This window comes from Corythoichthys intestinalis, chromosome 1, assembly GCF_030265065.1.
Source record: "Corythoichthys intestinalis isolate RoL2023-P3 chromosome 1, ASM3026506v1, whole genome shotgun sequence".
Taxonomy (NCBI): Eukaryota; Metazoa; Chordata; class Actinopteri; order Syngnathiformes; family Syngnathidae; genus Corythoichthys; species Corythoichthys intestinalis.
In genome coordinates, this window is record NC_080395.1 from 3,015,174 (window position 1) to 3,035,168 (window position 19,995).

Below are 19,995 nucleotides of genomic sequence, written 5' to 3' on the forward strand. Positions count from 1 at the left end.
TCATTTCACTGCATAATATAAGTCATTTGTACTTATTTTTCTGAATGTACAGTATGTTACTTATATCATTATTAAAAAACACAACAAAAAGTAAATGTTTACATTAACTTCCATTTTAATATACATCTTATGTTCTTAAGTAGTAAGGATTAGCATTTAGTATGTGAGGAAATGAGGAAAAATAAAAATTAGGAGATGGAGATTGGGGTTTTGTTAACTTTTATTTTGCAAATCATTGAAAAAAATTTTGATTTAAAATCAATTTTTGTATGTGATAGAAGTAACTGACCAAAACAGTTTTCTTTGCATTTCAGTAGTTCTGAACCCCCCCCCAAAAAAAAAAAAAAAAATTGCATACATAAAAATTTCTGGCTCCTTCGAGTTCCGGCAAGAAATTCTAAACACTTTCACCCCTGGAAGGAAGTGACCCGAAATTAAAATGTGATGCGGAAATGACCCAAAAATCAACAGGAAGTGACCAAAGTATAGGAATGGACCTCGGAATGCCCTAAAATGTGCAAGAAGTGAACCAAAATAGCAACAGGAAATTATTCAAGAACAGGTCACCCACAAAGGCCCTAAAATTAGCAGGAAATGTTGTTTTTAAGAGTTTAAGTGTGTTTTAATTTTTGAATTAAGTGATCTGGAAAGGCCGTAAATCAACAGGGAATGATCCAAAATAAAAAGGAAGTACCACCGAATGCTCTAAAATCTACAGAAAATCAAACAAAATCAACAAAGTTTAACCTAACATGACTCTTGCAGAGTTTTGCCCTATGAATAAGATTAAAATGAAATTTGGGGAATTTTCCTCAACAATCACAATAGCCCTGATGTTCCAAAGTGCACAGAGAAATAACCAATCTCTGTCACGTTAGCATTAAATTGTACGTCCTGGTCCAGATTAAATCTTTTAATCTATTCTCGCCTCCAGAGGCCTCCTGGCACATTCAGCTCTTCTACTTAGCGGAAAGCGATCAGCCCCCCGTGCTTTACGACGCAATAACATAAAGTCAAATATTAGGGCCGTAAATCTCCCGCAAGGCTACGACCTGGCCAAACCCCGGCGGGATCTAACAACGCCAGGCGTCCCCGCCACTCCCCTCTCATCCTTGCTTCGCTAATTAAAAGGAAAGCTTTGCAAAAGACGCCGCCGTACGCTTCCAATTAAACTCAAAAACGCCATTTCGGACAGGACTGCGGTGACCTCGCGCAATCGGGTCAAGCCTCCGAGTGTGGAGGCTGGCGTAATGAGACGCCGGCTGGCAAACATGCCCGATTAAAGACGGGAAGAACTGCCGTTTTCAAGGCGGAGGCATTAGCAACATGCCCGTTGGCGTGATGCGAACATAGTGAAGTATCACAAATCAAATCCCTGGGACATAACTAGTTATGCACAGATACCGTTTTTTGGTCCTGTTCAGCTGCTTAGACACGGAGAAGAACCTGAGTGTCCTTATGGTGTGAACAATTTGAATGTATCACATGGGAGTTTGGAGAAATCGGCAAATACAAACAGGTTATGGGGTACAGAAAGGAAGGAAGCACACAGAAGAGAAGAAGAACAAACTACAACTAGCCCTGCAAGCAGAACTCAACGGGCCCGCGGGAGTCCTGTGTTGTTTTCTCCAATTTTTTTTCAGTGATTTTTTTTTTTTTTTGTGGGGGGGGGGGGGGGGGGGGGGTCATTAGTTTTTTTTCCCCTAATCGGTCCTAGTCCTAGTCGGTCTCGTAAAAAAGGCCATTTCCTGTTTCCAGCAGGGGGCACCAGGCCTAATGGGTGATATTTCAATGAAATCGAGTTCAGGCTGGGATACATCACGTACAGTTGTGGTCAAAAGTTTACATACACTTGTGAAGAACATAATGTCATGGATCTCTTGAGTTTCCGGTTATTTCTACAACTCTGATTTTTCTCTGATAGAGTGATTGGAACAGATACTTCTTTGTCACAAAAAAGTTTGGTTCTTTTATGACTTTATTATGGGTGAACAGAAAAAGTGATCAAATCTGCTGGGTCAAAAATATACATACATGGATCTGAAAAAGCGAATCATTGACTTGAACAAGTCAGGAAAGTCACTTGGAGCCATTTCAAAGCAGCTGCAGGTCCCAAGAGCAACAGTGCAAACAATTGTTTGTAAGTACAAAGTGCATGGCACTGTTTTGTCACTGCCACGATCAGGAATAAAACGCAAGCTATCACCTGCTGCTGAGAGAAAATTGGTCAGGACGGTGAAGATTCAAACGAGAATCACCAAAAAGCAGATCTGCCAAGAATTAGAAGCTGCTGGAACACAGGTGTCAGTGTTCACAGTCAAGCGTGTTTTGCATCTCCATGGACTGAGAGGCTGCCGTGCAAGAAGGAAGCCCTTGCTCCAAAAGCGGCACCTTAAGGCTCGACTAAGGTTTGGTGCTGATCACATGGACAAAGATAAGATCTTCTGGAGGAAAGTTCTGTGGTCAGACGAAACAAAAATCGAGCTGTTTGGCCACAATGCCCAGCAATATGTTTGGTTTGCTTGGGCTTTAACCCCAAGTACACCATGCCTACCGTCAAGCACAGTGGTGGTAGTATTATGCTGTGGGGCTGTTTTGCTACCAATGGAACTGGTGCTTGACAGAGAGTAAATGGGATAATGAAGAAGGAGGATTACCTTCAAATTCTTCAAGATAACCTAACGTCATCAGCCCGAAGATTGGGTCTTGGGCGCAGTTGGGTGTTCCAACAGGACAATGACCTCAAACACACATCAAAAATGGTAATGGAATGGCTAAATCAGGCTAGAATTAGGTTTTCGAATGGCCTTCCCAAAGTCATGACTTGAACTTGTGGACAATGCTGAAGAAACAAGTCCATGTCAGAAAGACATCAAATTTAACTGAACAATTCTGTCAAGAGGAGTGGTCAAAGATTCAACCAGAAGCTTGCCAGAAGCTTGTGGATGGCTACCAAAAGCGCCTAATTGAAGTGAAAACGGCCAAGGGACATGTTACCAAATATTAGCGCTGCTGTATGTATATTTTTGACCCAGCAGATTTGATCACTTTTTTCTGTTCACCCATAATAAAGTCATAAAAGAACCAAACTTCATGAGTATTTTTTGTGACAAAAAAGTATCTGTTCCAATCACTCTATCAGAGAAAAATCAGAGTTGTAGAAATAACTGGAAACTCAAGAGAGCCATGACATTATGTTCTTCACAAGTGTATGTAAACTTTTGACCACAACTGTACATGCCAAATCTGAAAACGATTGAACATTATTTGGGTGAGTTATTAGTCATTTTCTGAATTTGGTGTTTTGTCAAAACAATGTCCGACTTTGGCACCCCATCGACTTTGGCACGATAAAAAATACATCGTATCTTTTTTTTCTCCTACAGATGAAGTAGCAGAGTGTGAAGCAACAGCTTTAATGAGTCAAAGCAGTTCTTCACCGCTGTCATCAGATGAACCAATTTATCGCTAATATATTTCATTGCAAAGTACAAAGTATTTTTTTCTCACACAGAAGAAGTAGCAGAGTGTGAACCCTAAACCCTAACCCTGACACACACACAAAAAAAACGCCCCGCAAAGGTCAGCCCGTGAATGAAAACTCACCATTTTGATATGTGCAAATTTTAGTGAGTTTTCAAGCATGTTCAGAACTTCAAATTGGCCATTTTCATTTGCCCTGAAGAAGCCCTAACCCTAACCCTACACCCTAACCCTAATCCCCAAATAACCCCGACTTTGGTACTCCGCCCAGGTCAGCCCCGTGAATGAAAACTCACCATTTTGATAACTTAACATCTCATATGTCTCATGAAGAGTCTCACCAATTTTGAGGAGGATCCAACTAACTGCCTCGGCGCAATGGTCTCAAACGTGCACCCTGGTTTTCGACAAAAATGGCATGTTTTTCAATATTCAATCCAAAATACCCGATTTCCTGTTGGTTTTGGAATATGGGTGCAAGAGACTTTTTGAAGCATTTTTACACAAGGTATCAACTCCCCAAATTTCATCGCTCTACGTTGAAAAAACCTAAATGGAGAGGCCTTTTTTTTAAATTCCAGGCGGCGCCACTGAGCCAGTTTGTGACATTTTTTCACAACGTTGCCAAATTGTCGAAATTTTCGCGAATCCACAAATTTTGGTGAGTTTTTGAGCATGTTGAGATAATAATAATCCTTAGAAGAACAATAGGGCCTTTGCAACATGTTGGTGCTCGGGCCCTAACAAGAAATACATTATTACATGCCTATACGACACTAAGAACATAGCGGTGCTATCGTTAGCTAATTAACCTGTGAACACCATTGGGGATTGAGCTGATAATTAAGAAGGAGGAGGGAATTGATTAGGCAGGTTGGAGCGTACACAACTCGGCAATGTAAGATGGGTATTGTTTAAATCACCCTTAACCCTGTAGGCCAGCGTTGTAGAATTACATTTTTATTTTTTGTAAAAAAGGGTTGAAATGTTTTTTGTTGTTGTTGTTTTTTTACATTAAAATAGTCATTGGGTCCTACTGTTCAGTCTCACAATAGGTGTGGATAGCAAATTTGTATATAAGCCCTGCCCACACTTCCAGGACTTTCAGAATCTGCAGAACTTTGGCTGTGCAACAACACTTTGGTTCCTTGGACTGGATTTATCAGATTTCAGTAAGTATAATGCCTTGTTTTTTTTTGTTTTTGTTTTTTGTTGTTGTTGTTGTAATCATTACACTTACTAGACCATGTACATATGCAATTATTGTCAAATACATTCATCAAATGTAAATTAGAGCATCTTGTGTATATGTTGTAATTTTACAACCCTGGCCCTTGGGTAGTCAAAATGGCCATGGCGTAGGTTTACAAGTTACCTGGCTAAGTGTAGCCTAAATTTTGACAGGGACCTTCTATTTTTCCCAATATATTTTAAAATTACACACATATAGTACAGTTTCCAGATATACTGTAGTAGTTTCTTTTGTTATCTTTTTACATACGTTTCTTTATTGAATAAAAAGCGTGGTAACATTTCATAATAACTATCCGTTTTATTAGTTAATAGATCATTAGTAAACTGCTGATAAATCATTTATTGTTGATTTGTAAAGTATTTGTTAACAGTTTGTTTAGCATTTACAGGGTGTTCTCAACCTGAAACACAGTTTGTGTAGAAACGTTTCAAGTTTTTGTGTGTAACGTTTGGCATTTCTATCTTTTCAGGTTAAGAAATGCCGTTCACTTCAAAAGAAAAGACATTTTGCAGGCAGCGCTCATGTTGCACATTTATGAAAATCTGCCATAGAACAAACAAATATTTGTACTTTTCTTTGTATATTTAACCAATAAAACTTATGACCTTCAACATACAGTGTATATAGTTTTATTAAGATCCATCAACTAGCATGGGCTTTTAGAATGGGGTCAACTATATTGGAACACCCTATAAATGCTTAACAAACTGTTAACAAATACTTCCATCATAGGCAATATGACAATTATAGCTCCATACATACAAGAAACTGCAACTAAATATTTAGAGAGATTGAGACAGCTGTTCTTCGTCAATGCTGTAATGTCAGACAGTCCTCCACAACAAATCCCCAGAAAAAAGTGCTCTGATATCTTTTTTTTCTTTATTTATTTTCCTTTCAAGCAAGACACATCCAAACAAACATACAGCATTTATATGTGTTTAAATTTAATTCAAACCGAAAAGAAAAGCGCAGACGGTAGAAGCCGAAGCTTATTGAATCCCGCCCCGAGTATACCATAGGACGCAGAAATTATCTAATAACAACTTTTGACATTTCAGATTGTGTAGTGATTAGAAGGTTTTTTTTCCCGTTTTTTTTTTTACCCTCCCCTTGATTGTTCATTTTCCGAATAGTCCTTGTCAATCGCGGCGATGAGCTCGTTATGTTAATTAAATCCAGTAGATTAGTTCAGAATTCAGAGGTTAGTTCTTTCAGTTTATTCGATCCTGAAGACAGGGAATAACTCAGGACTGATGGCAGGCCGTGTCCGCCACCCCATTTCGTCGATTTAATCCTCGTTGCAGTTTTCATACCTTGCTGCATTCCAATGAACATTCATCTCCAGGTTTCGCTGCTCCGTAGTAATTTTCATTACCATTTTGGTTGTGGCAGCGTTATATGCGGCTAGATCATTCTTCCCCAGTAATAAGTCATTCCAGGCATTGATGATACTGGCGTGCACGCCGCCGATAGCGCTAGTCGCAGTAGTGGCCAATTCCACTGATCTCTTTTAGCTTTCCGACACGTTCATGATGATCCGACGAATCAAGTGGGCTCCAAGCCCCTGCAGATACACATCCTCGATGTCTTCAACTTCGAGTGTGGTCAGACACAGCGGCCGCCATTTTCCTCAGCTATCCTCCATATCCAGACTTGAAAGTGTTTCCCGGGTAGGCGCGTTGTCCAGGTTCAGATCGCATCGTAGAGAAGGTCTTGTCCAGGGCAGTCAGTGACCAATTGACCAGTTCCATGTCTTTTCAGAATGTCACAATACTACTAGGGTTGTTCCGATCATGTTTTTTTGCTCCCGATCAGATCCCATTCGTTTTAGTTTGAGTATCTGCCGATCCCGACATTTCCCGATCCGATTGCTTTTTTTCCCTCCCAATTCAATTCCAATCATTCCCGATAATTTTTCCCGATCATATACATTTTGGCAAGAAAAAAATGAATAAAACTCGGACGAATATATACATTCAACATACAGTACATAAGTACTGTTTTTGTTTATTATGACAATAAATCCTCAAGATGGCATTTAAATTATTAACATTCTTTCTGTGAGAGGGATCCACGGATAGAAAGACTTGTGACTTTGTATATTGTGACTAAATATTGCCATCTAGTGTATTTGTTGAGCTTTCAGTAAATGATAGTGTAGGTATGCCCAAATGCATGATGGGAAGTGGAACCATGACTGTGTGTAGTGCTTCCAATTGATATACTCTGCGTTGGGAAATAACATAAGGTGTTAAGGAAGACATCAATTGCTACCTTGCTTCCCCACATTGCTTCCCATGATATTTCTAATCGTAGGAAGAGGGATTGTAAGGCTTTAGCCAATTAAAACAAGGCTCCAAAGGCTGCCAAAATTCACTCTACTCATTTTACGCTGCCTTTTATCGCTCTATATAGGTAAAACTGCGCCATTACAGATTGAGCGCGACAATGCGTGAGTGGGTCGTGCAGCGCATGCATTAATTGCATTAAGTATTTTAACGTGATACATTTTTTAAAAAATTAATTCCCACCGTTATTAGGATAAATTTGATAACCCTACCTTAAGCCTAAATTAAAGACTCTGGATGAGTGTAACATATTATGTATGTAACGTTAAATACAATAAGAAAACGATTTAAATTAAATAAAATATATATTAAAAAAGGCATGGCCGATATTTTTTTGCTGATTCCGATACTTTGAAAATGACGTGATCGGACCCAATCAATCGGGATCGGGACATCTCTAAATAGTACTATTAAAAGTCAGCTGTCTGTACATTTACAGAGCCAAATGTGTATCTGTCCTTGTGATGTCTGGTTGAGTTCTGTTTGCATTAGCTTTAAGTTTTTTTGTTTTTTTCTACCCTCCTTTGTTTTGGGTACACTTGGTTTTCTTCCCAATTTTGGTTCCCAATTTTGTCAAATCGTGCACAATTTGATCACATTAGACAAACATACTGAGCAGTTACCAAAAACTAAAACATACTCTACATAGGTTGTCCGCCTGATTGCCTGCCTGAGCGGTCCACTGTCTGACAAAAGCCAAGGCAGCCTGCCCTGCAAATACTCAAGATGCTAAATGGAGCAATCGAACCCTGTGGTTTTGCTTGTGGGAATAGGAATGACTAATGAGGACCTCAATGCTCACAAAAGATATGCTGATTAGAGTCAGATGACCCTTCTCTGGGTACAAAAGTGACTTGTGTCAACTGACCCACCCTTGGTAGTTATCTGTGACTTTGAAGAATAGTGTTACTCTGTTTTATTTTTTAATGGAACTGTTCAACCGATCGGCACCGTTCGAATATCGAAACGACCGGAATTTTCACGCAACATAGGGAATTTTAGAAAACGACCCCGAAAAATTTTCCGTTTGCCCGTAATCGCCGATTTTTCGGGGGGAAAAAAAAATTCAAAATGTATCTAATCCTACAAGTTTTGATGAAATCAAATAATTTGGAAATCAAAAATTCCGGGACGCTTAGGGTAATAAAAGTTGCATACAGGATTTGGAAAAAATTTACGGTAACGTGGAAATATGCCAAAACGTTCCCATTCTTTTTTAAATGGAACTGATTGACCGATCGGCACCGTTCGAATATCGAAACGACCGGAATTTTCACGCAACGCAGGGAATTTTTCAAATAACCCCAAGAAATTTTCCATTTGCCCGTAATCGCCGATTTTTCGGGAAAAAAAAAAAAATAATCAAAATGTATCTAATCCTACAAGTGTTGACGAAATCAAATAATTTGGAAATAAAAAATTCCCGGACGCTGAGGGTAATAAAAGTTGCATACAGGATTTGGAAAAAATGTACGGTTCCCCAGAAATTTGCCAAAACTTCCCCATTCATTTTTAATGGGATGCAACATTCAAATTTCCCACTATACTATATGATAGCCACATGCATTATCTTACTTCTGTTTTTGACTCTCCCCCTCACCTAACCACGCCCCCTTTTACACCCACAAACTTGGCCACCTGGAGGGCCAGGCATGGATGCATAGATCCCAGAAATTTGCCAAAACTTTCCCATTCATTTTTAATGGGATCAAACATTCAAATTTCCCACTATACTATATAATAGCCACATGCATTATCTTACTTCTGTTTTTGACTCTCCCCCTCGCCTAACCACGCCCCCTTTTACGCCCACAAACTTGCCCACCTGGAGGCCCAGGCATGGATGCATGGATCCCAGAAATTTGCCAAAACTTTCCCATTCATTTTTAATGGGATCAAACATTCAAATTTCCCACTACACTATATGATATCCACATGCATTATCTTACTTCTGTTTTTGACTCTCCCCCTCACCTAACCACGCCCCCTTTTACACCCACAAACTTGGCCACCTGGAGGCCCAGGCATGGATGCATGGATCCCAGAAATTTGCCAAAACTTTCCCATTCATTTTTAATGGGATGCAACATTCAAATTTCCCACTATACTATATGATAGCCACATGCATTATCTTACTTCTGTTTTTGACTCTCCCCCTCGCCTAACCACGCCCCCTTTTACGCGCACAAACTTGGCCACTTGGAGGCCCGGGCATGGATGCGCACGCATCCCCAGCACCACCATAAGCTCCGCCCTTGGGTAGGTCACCAGCGAAATCTCGAATATTAAATATTGACGCTGTATTTCCTAGCACTTCTCGGTACCGATGAGGTCATTTTCGCTCCGTTTTGGTACCGATACCGGTCCGACACGATACATAACTTATCACTTAACCCATCTTCAAACTCTTATCTAAAAAACTCGGTAAATAGCGAGAAGCCAGCTGGCAAATCTGCCTGATTAAAAGCGTAAAACGCTCCCGTTTCCATAGTGGGGACATTAGCGCTAACGCCGCTTTTTATAGTCGTCGGGTCGACCGTAGGCTGCGATTTGGAGGTTTGGCTGAACGTGAAGGACCCTCGGCGGCCGCTTTGTTTCCATCCTCGTGCGCAAATATCAATCAGCGGCTTTAATGCTTTTAATTGCTTTGGAGAGACGCTGGGAAAACACTCGTGATTAGTCCAGAAGTCATAAGCGGGAGTGAGGAATGAATAATGAACGATAGCGATTAGCGAACATCTGCACACAGCTAAAAATACATTTTTTAACATGAGGTTGCTAAAAGCGCAATCCCTCGTGTGGTAAACACGTCATTGTTTACAGGTTTATTTGCTCGCTCGTTAACCGTTTGAACCCGTTATCATTGATTTTTCTTTATTTAAACAATTCAAGGTTCCCATATGACATCGTGGATGAATAAATGCTTTTTTTCAATTGAACTTTAAAGTGCTAATGGGCAAGGAGGTCCATTCCCTTGCATGGCTACTATGTGATTACTGTTGAATGAATACAGAGCAGGCGAAGGCTCTTTCCATCCTCGCGAGCTTTCTTTTTATTACACAAATTTGAGGATTCAAGGATAACAGATTTTAATTTATTCTTTATAATTTATTTTAAGGAAGTCATCATCACAGAAAGACAAGAAAATCACCAAGAAGTGACCCAATATCGACGGGAAGTGACCTGAGATGCCTCAAAATCAACAGAAAGTGACCCTGAGTGACCCAGTATTGCAAAGAAAAATACCTACAGTGATATGAAAAAGTATCTGAACCTTTTGGAATTCCTCACGTTTCTGCATAAAATCACCATCAAATGTGATCTGATCTTTTTTCAAAATCACACAGATGAAAAAACAGTGTCTGCCCTAACAAAAACCACCCAAACATTCATAGGTTTTCATATTGTAATGAAGATAGCATGCAAACAACGACAGAAGTGGGAAAAATAAGTCAGTGAACCCTCTGCCTAAGGAGACTTAAAGAGCAATTGAAACCACTTTTTACGAAACATTTTAAGTCAGTTGTGTGCCCAAACACTGATGAGTGGTTTAAAGCTGCCCTGTCCACTATAAAATACACACCTGGTAAGAAATGTGTTGATGAGAAGCATTGTCTGATGTGCATCATGGCTCGGTCAAAAAAGCTGTCTGAAGACAAATGTGATCTGATCTTTTTCAAAATCGCACAGATGAAAATACAGTGTCTGCTTTAACTAAAACCACCCAAACATTTATAGGTTTTCATATTTTAATGGGGATAGCATGCAAACAATGACAGAAGGGGGAAAAATAAGTAAGTGAGCCCTAAAGACCAATTGGGGGGCAGAAAATATTAAATGTGATGGCTCACTCATTTTCCCAATTTTGTCATTTTTTGCATACTATCCTCATTAAAATATGAAAACCTATGACTGTATGGGTGGTTTTAGTTAAACCAGACACTGTATTTTCATCTGTGTGATTTTGACAAAAATCAGATCACATTTCATGATGATTTAATGCAGAAATGTGAGAAATTCCCAAACGTTACCTTTTCATACCACTGTAAAGAGTCTTAAAATCCACTCCGAAGACCAAAATGGCTGACTTTTTTTTCCTCCCCGACAAATGTGATCTGATCTTTTTCAAAATCACACAGATGACAAAATTGGGAAAATAAGTAAGTGAGCCATCACATTTAATATTTTGTGCCCCCCCCCCCACCCAATTGCTCTTTAACTCTCCTTACTTACTTACTTATTTTGCCCCCTTCTGTCATTGTTTGCATGCTATCTGTTAGGTTTTGTGTTGATTCCCTCCTAGTGCGTCCTTGTAATTGCCATTGATTTCACCTGGTGTACCGCTCCTTGTGTATCCTCCAATCTGCGTCCACCTGTGTCACCCATCTGTTCCTCATTGTCTCTTTACCCTTTGTCTGCGTGTGTATATAAGCTCCCAGTTTCTTTTCAGTCCTTGTTGCGTCATCATCAATGTCAATGTCAATGTCCACATCCATGGTCTGGTCAGCATTATTCCAAGCCCTCGTGTTCCGTGTAAGTTTTTGAAAAGCAGTCTTTTGTTAGTGATAGTTTTGTTTGCCTCAGTGCTATCTTTTGATTACCACAGCCTTTGTTTTGTAGTTTGTTTTTAGTTGGCTTTAATTAAATCATTTTTGCACCGTTATCTGCTTCGCCTCAATTTTCCTGCGCTTGGGTCCACCTTGCCCGCCCACACTCCCTGACACTATCCTCATTAAAATATGAAAACCTATAAATGTTCGGGTGGTTTTAGTTCAAGCAGACACTGTATTTTCATCTGTGTGATTTTGACAAAGATCAGATCACATTTGATAGTGATTATATGCAGAAATGTGAGAAATTCCAAAAGGTTCAGATACGTTTTTATACCACTGTAAATAGTCTTAATATCAACTAGGGCTGCAGCTATCGATTTTTTTAGTAGTCGATTAATCGATGAACCAGTTAGTTCTAATGATCCAGTAATCGGAAAAGGAAAAGGAAAAATTAAAATACCTGAGCTAAGCCTCAAACGGTATTAAAAATAAATAAATGAGGATCTATGTACAACAAAAGAACAATTGGCTAACTTACATGGCAAAAGTCAGCTAGCTTAAATGCTATAAAATGCTAACGTTTTTTTTCCCCCAATGCTCTTAACAAATGGTTCAGACTCATATTCCCACAAAAACCTGCTAAATAAACTAAATTACGAATGCATTAAAAAACATTAGCCCAAAGAAAGACTTAGCTTACAATGGTCTTAACAGGGAGCAGTTGGATTCAGCCATGTGAAATGAGGCAGACCAGAGGGCAATGTATCCACCCTAATCAATAAACTAAATGTAAACACTTTCAAAATAAAACATTACAACACCACTTTAACTAAACGTATACTCGAGGCAACAAAATATAATTTGAATACATCGTTGCAGCACTAATATCAACCCCGAATACCAAAATGGCTAACTTCCTGTCCACATTTTTTTCCCTCCCCCGACATTTTGAGTCTCTCGTTCTGCTCGACTCTTTCAAGCAGTTTGTCGTCGATCGGAATAAATAGTGTCGGGGGCTGATTTTTCTTCTTTGCTAGAATAATTCATGAGCCATTTCATACATTTTAATACAAATGTTAAATTATGCATTTGGCGCTCATAAAGATGAATGTATCATTCAGATCAGAGAAGAATGAGATGGTTATATGACAATACAATTAGGAACCCGAGTTTAACCCTTTTTTGGGAACTCGTTGAACGCGTCGACTCCCGTTGACAGCGTGAGACGTCCAATTAATTTCGACTTGTAGCCCTGCCACCAAGAAAAATATTTTGTTGACGAATTATTTTTGCCTGACAATGACGTGATGAGCTAAAAAATGTGTATTGGTAGACGAAAACATAACGATATGAATGCTAGTTTTCGTTTGACATGAGGACAACGAGACGAAAATGCGCCGTAGTTTCCGTCATACAGTGGGGAGAACAAGTATTTGATACACTGCCGATTTTGCTGGTTTTCCCACTTGCAAAGCATGTAGAGGTCTGTAATTTGTATCATAAGTTCTCTTCAACTGTGAGGGACGGAATCTAATACAAAAAAACACAAAATCACATTGTATAATTTGTAAATAATAAATTTGTATTTAACTGCATGAAATACGTATTTGATACATTACCACCTAGTAAATATTTCGGCTCTTAGTTCTTTTTTAAGAAACTCTCCTGTTCTCCACTCATTACCGGAAGTAACTGCACCTGTTTGGACTTGTTACCTGTATAAAAGACACCTGTTCACATGCTCAAACAAACAAACTCCAACCTCTCCACAATGGCCAAGACCAAAGAGCTGTGTAAGGACATCACGGATAAAATAATAGACCTGCACAAGGCTGGGATGGGCTACAGGAAAATAGCTTGGTGAGAAGGTAACAACTGTTGGAGCGAGTATTAAACAAAGGAAGAAGTTCAAGTTGACGGTCAATCTGCCTCGTTCTGGGGCTCCATGCAAGATCTCACCTCGTGGGGCATCACTGACCATGTGGAAAGTGAGGGATCAGCCCAGAACTACACGGCAGGACCTGGTCAATGACCTGAAGAGAGCTGGAACAGCAGTCTCGAAGAAAACCATGGGAAACACATTACGCCGTCATGGATTAAAATCCTACAGCGCACGCAAGGAAACTTATTTTTTGGGGCTGTGTCTCTGCCAAGGGTACAGGACGACTGCACCGTATTGAGGCGAGGATGGATAGGGCTATGTATCGCCAGATCTTGGCTGACAACCTCCTTCCTTAAGTGAGAGCCCTGAAGATGGGTCGTGGCTGGGTCTTCCAGTATGACAACGACCCAAAGCACATAGCCAAGGCAACTAAAAAGTGGCTCCGTAAGAAGCATCTTAAGGTCCTGGAGTGGCCTAGCCAGTCACCAGATCTGAACCCGATAGAAAATCTATCGAGGGAGCTGAAAGTCCGTGTTTCCTGGCAGCAGCCCCGAAACCTGAAGGCTCTAGAGAAGATCTGCATGGCGGAGTGGGCCAAAATCCCTGCTGCAGTGTGTGCAAACCTTGTCAAGGACTACAGGAAACGTTTGGTATCTGTAATACCAAACAAAGGTTTCTGTACCAAATTTTAAGTTCGATTTTTGTGATGTATCAAATACTTATTTCATGCTATTAAATGCAAATTTATGATTTAAAAATCATACAATGTGATTTTCTGTTGTTTTTTTTGTATTAGATTCCGACCCTCACAGTTGAAGAGAACTTATGATACAAATTACAGACCTCTACATGCTTTGCAAGTGGGAAAACCAGCAAAATCGGCAGTGTATCAAATACTTGTTCCCCCCCACTGTATGTTCAAAATATATGAAATTTTCTTTTTGTATGTGTAGTTTGCTTGCATTGTATGCAGTGTTTGGATGTGTCACTCATTTGACATGCTGCCATCTCCTTCCCCCGACTGATAAATGTCCTCTCCAGGCTTGCTTGTTTTGAAACACATGGTAAGATTTGTTTTCTTATCTTGGCAGTGTTGTTTTTTGCCCTTAACTCATTTGCTCCTAAAAATGTATAAATACATTGTATTTCTGTTTCAGTGTCCCAAAGATGTATTTATATGTTTTTTACATTTTTTTTTTCACAAGAGACATCTCTAGGTTTTGATGCAACTTAGCTCCAAAGCACAATACTGAAAATCCATTTTAAAGCAATAAAACTGGCCACTGGAGGGCAGAAGCGCATTTACTAACACCCGCAACCCGACTCAACGGAACGAACAGCCGGGCAGCATGGCTGGGGCGCTGGCGGAAGACGACCGAATGGACGTCCAGGACGCCAGGCGTGGGAAGTCTGAGCAGGATGACTGGGAGGACGTCCGGGATGCCAGGCAGCGGACGACCGAGCAGAACAACCCGGAGGACGCCCGGGATGCCAAGCACTGGGCGACCGAGCAGAACGACTGGGACCACCAGTGCAGTGAATGATGCCGTTGAATCCGTGCTGCTCACCAAGCAGAGCCCACGCCGCCGCTCTCCGCTGCTCGCGTTCCACACACCCTCCAGTGTCCCACGACTCAGCCAGAAACGCACACGGCCAAACCAGTTTGCCCCCAGGAACACAACATTCCCCACACAAGTTTCCCTGGGGCGAACTCCGCCACGAGGCAGTGGTCACCACAAAAGAAAGACTAAAAAAAAAATCCATCTTGATGGCGGTGACGAGGGAAAAGCCCGCCCCGTCCACCAAGACAGCCGAGACGGCCACAACAGTGCCATCTCCCAGCCCAACAGTCCAGCCATGTGCAAATAAATTGTTACTTTGTGATGGGGGAAACTATTATGTGATGCCTTAACATTAGCACATCATGCCTTTGTGATGCATGATTGCTTCTGTGACCTAGATTGTAACAACTTCTATTGTTTTTCACCTTGGGTCCCATAGTTAGGAGGGAATCTCACGAGATAACTTGTTTTGCACTATAGTACGTGCTTGAGTCCCATAGTTAGGAGGGAATCTCACGAGATAACTTGTTTTGCATCATAGTACGCGCTTGAGTTCCATAGTTAGGAGGGAATCTCACCAGATAACTTCAATAAACAATCTTCTTTAACTGCTGGGAGCCTCAACTGGGGGAGAATCTCATACCCTTACGGGGTGGGGGGTGGGGGTTCACGAGTTCGGGTGGTGCGTATTAATGGCACCTGCTTTAACTCATTATCGGTATAAAAGACATCTGTCCACAATCTCAGTCACAGTCCAAACTCCACTATGGCCAAGACCAAAGAGCTGTCGAAGGACAGCAGAGACAAAATTGTAGACCTGAACCAGGCTGGGAAGACAATTGAATCTGCAATTGGTAATATGCTTGGTGTAAAGAACTATACTGTGGGAGCAATTATTAGAAAATGGAAGACACTGATAATCTCCCTGGATCTGCGGCTCCATGCAAGATCTCATCCCGTGGCGTCAAAATGATGACAAGAACGCTGAGCAAAAATCCCAGAACCACATGGGGGGACCTAATGAATGACCTACAGAGAGCTGGGACCACAGTAACAAAGGCTACTATCAGTAACACAATACACCGCCAGGGACTCAAATCCTGCACTGCCAGACGTGTCCCCCTGCTAAAGCCAGTATACATCCAGGCTAGGCCTGAACGATATATCGTTTGCATGTGCAATAGTCCCATCGCAAGGACGTGCGATAGTTTTTTAATTTCATTTTTTTTAATCCACAAACGTTTGTTTTGAGGAAGGAGAGGGGAAAAAAGCGCACAGCTTCTCTTCCCCTCCAGCAAGTCATCGGCTCCTCCCCCTCCCCCTGCAACAGCGGAGTGGAGGGAGGAGGGGCCGAACAGCAGAGCGGAGAGAGGAGGGCCCGTTCTCAAAGTGAAAGCAAGCAATCAACACGTTGGAGGAGCAAGGAAGACTGTATCCAAAAGGAGTTTTGGAAATATTTTGGCAAGAACAAGACTATAAGGGACAAAAAACAGCCCTGTCGACAGTGCCTCGCCATGGTTGCCTCAACAAGAAGTAATCGGTCAAACATGTGGGACCATTTAAAACGCAGGTATCTATGCATTCCTGCTACGAGCTCCCCATCAGAGGCTTTTTAGCACAGGTGGGAACATTGTTACGTGCCAACGTTCTTGTCTCAAGCCTGCTATAGTGGATAAACTAATAGTCTTGGCCAAAAACCTATGAGACCCAGTTGAGAATTGCTGAGCAAGGAAGGTGGACGATATGCAGACAAATACATAACACAGCTGAAGGAATGTCTTTTCTTCTTTTTATTCATGTGACAGCTATCAGGAAGGCAAGAAATTTGGGAGTTAAAATGGTTCTGTTATTCATCACAGTTATTTGCAGTTATTCAGTTCAATTATTTACAAGTTCAATTGAGTTTGTTTCTTTTATATTTAAATTTATTGTAAACCGTATTTTTCAAATAACTATATATAGTACAGCTGCACATAAAGTTTTGATACTTAATATTTTTGTTGAAATATTTTTACAACTTTGTTGCGGTTTTGCAGTTTTATATTGTTATATTTTGTGTAAACAACTCAGGGGACTAATGCACTTGCACTTTTATTAGTCAGATTTAATATTTAAGTTCAAATATGTTGACAACTTTGTTGTTTAACTGAGGTTTTTATGTATTGTTATAGTTTGTGAACTCTTTTGTCATATTTAATATTTTTGTTCAAATATGTTGACAACTTTGTTGTTTTACTGAGGTTTTTATTTATTGTTATAGTTTGTGAACAACTCTTTTATTTGTCATATTTAATATTTTTGTTCAAATATGTTGACAACTTTGTTGTTATTTTACAGAAGTTTTTATTTATTGTTATATTTTGTCAAAAACTTGGGGACTAATGCACCTGCTCTTTTATTTATCATTTAATGTATTTGCTGCTGTTGAAGTGTAAAATATTGTATTCAATAAATGATCTATTTTGTGTAGACATGACTTCCTGGATACCTTCATACAGAAATCTTCATCATTCACAAATTAAACGGTATTATATGAATACACTGTGGTCACGGTGTGTTATGTAAAGTATTTCCAAACAGCTATTCAAGTCATTTAGTGAAAATTTCTTTAAAAAAGATCTTTTTTTTTTTAATATCGCAATATAATATCGCAATATATTGCAAACCTAAAAAAAAATCGCAACAATAGTTTTTTCCAATATCATTCAGGCCTAATCCAGGCCCGTCTGCGGTTTGCTAGAGAGCATTTGAATGATCCAGAAGAGGACTGGGAGAATGTGTTATGGTCAGATGAAACCATAATGGGACTGTTTGGTTGAAACACAGGTTCTCGTGTTTGGAGGAGAAAGAATATTGAATTGCATCCGAAGAACACCATACCTACTGTGAAGCATGGGGGTGGGAACATCATGCTTTGGGGCTGTTTTGGGACCAGGACAACTGATCCGTGTAAAGGAAAGAAGGAATGTGACCATATATCGAGAGATTTTGAGTGAAAATATCCTTCCATCAGCAAGGGAATTGAAGATGAGAGGTGGCTGGGTCTTTCAGCATGAATATGATCCCAAACACACAGCCAGGGCGAAAATGAGTGGCTTCCTAAGAAGCATTTCAAGGTCCTGGAGTGGCCTTGCCAGTCTCCAGATCTCAACCCCATAGAAAGTCCGTGTTGCCCAACGACAGCCCCAAACCATCACTGCTCTAGAGGAGATCTGCATGGAGGAAAGGGCCAAAATACCAGCAACAGTGTGTGAAAAGCTTGTGAAGTTACAGAAAACATTTGGCCTCCGTTATTGCCAACAAAGGGTACATAACAAAGTATTGAGATGAACTTTTGGTATTGACCAAATACTAATTTTCCACTATGATTTGCAAATAATTCTTTAAAAATCAAACAATGTGATTTTTTGTCTCTCATGGTTGAGGTTTACCCATGTTGACAATTACAGGCCTCTCTAATATTTTCAAGTGGGAGAACTTGCACAATTAGTGGTTGACTAAATACTTATTTGCCCCACTGTACGATACTGTGTCTTTTAGTTACTGGTAGGTCCTCCGTAGAGAACTTACCACAATGGGCGTGTCCCGCACGGTGTTCTCGGGTATGACCACGCCGTAACTGTCCTTGCCCCACTGCGGCGGCTGGTTTTTCACGTTAGTGATGGTGACCGCCAGTTCCACCGAGCTGCTCCGGTTGCCACCGTCCGTGGCCACGATCTCCCGGGTGATGTAGGTCCTCTGAGGTTACAAAACAATAATAAATACAATTCAAAAAAATGTTTTAGAGCAATGTGAGTGAGTCAGTAATAAGCGAGGGCTGATTGGCAAAGTGGCATTAAAAAAAAGCATCTAGTGCACTTTGCTATTTAGAAGATGATGGAACATCAGAGCTCTTTGTGTACTGGAGTTTTTAAGAGCAAAATACAAGCACACGCACTCAAACTCATCCAAAAAGTCACATAGATCCCCTAGAAATATATTTGTCGTAGTCACAGGAAAGAAAAAACGGGAACCCTTCAATTTAATAACCACTTGAGCTTCGTCATTCATCCCAATAGAAATGGATTAAACATCTAGCGACTTTAATGGCAGTGACTGTGATCTTGAAAATAAATATATGAAAAAATAATATAATAAAATTGAGAAATAAAGATATAATTAGGGCCCGAGCACAAAGTGTGCAAGAGCCCTATTGTAATGCAAAGGATTTCTATTATTATTTCCTCTCCTCGCAAACGAAAATGGCCAATTTGGAGGTCTGAACATGCTCGAAAAATCACCAAAATTTGCACATTCGTGTGGCTTCGTGTAAATTTCGGTTATTTTGCAACGTTACGAAAAAATGTAACCAAATGGCTCAGTGGTGCCCCCTTGAATTTTTGAAAAAGGCCTCTCCGTTTACGTTTTTTCAACGTAGAGCGATGAAATTTGGGGTGTCAATACATTGTGCAAAACTGCTCTTGCACCCATATTCCAAACGCAACAGGAAATCGGGTATTTTGGATCGAATTTGAAATTTTTATCGATTAACAAGTTGCACATTTGAGACCTTGGTGCCTCAAGTGTTAGTTGGATCCTCCTCAGAATTGGTGAGAATGTTCATGAGACATATGAGATATTTGCTAGGTTTTGTGTTGGTTTTCTCCTAGTGTGACTTGTCCCTGTGATTGCCCATTGATTTCACCTGTTTTGCCTCCTAGTGTATCCTCCAACCTGCATCCTACTGTGCTCACCTATTCCTCGTTGTGTCGTTAACCCTCGTCTCTGTGTGTATATAAGCTCCCAGTTTCTTTTCACTTCTTGTTGCGTCTATGTCAACGTCAATTTCAAGTCCTGTCCAACCCCTCGTGTACCAGTCCCTCTGTTTAAGTAAGTTTTGGTTTGAACATTGCCTTTTTGATCCCCAGTC

The 19,995-nt window shown here is 40.4% G+C and overlaps 1 protein-coding gene across 1 annotated transcript in view; it reads right to left on the reverse strand.

The window, feature by feature from the left end:
- si:ch211-186j3.6 (neural-cadherin) overlaps positions 1-19,995 on the reverse strand; it is a 689,510-nt gene that overhangs the window by 334,404 nt on the left and 335,111 nt on the right. Inside the window, exon 12 of the mRNA XM_057844439.1 lies at positions 18,657-18,824. Coding sequence (XP_057700422.1) covers positions 18,657-18,824 — 168 coding nt within the window. The remainder of the gene's footprint in view (positions 1-18,656; positions 18,825-19,995) is intronic.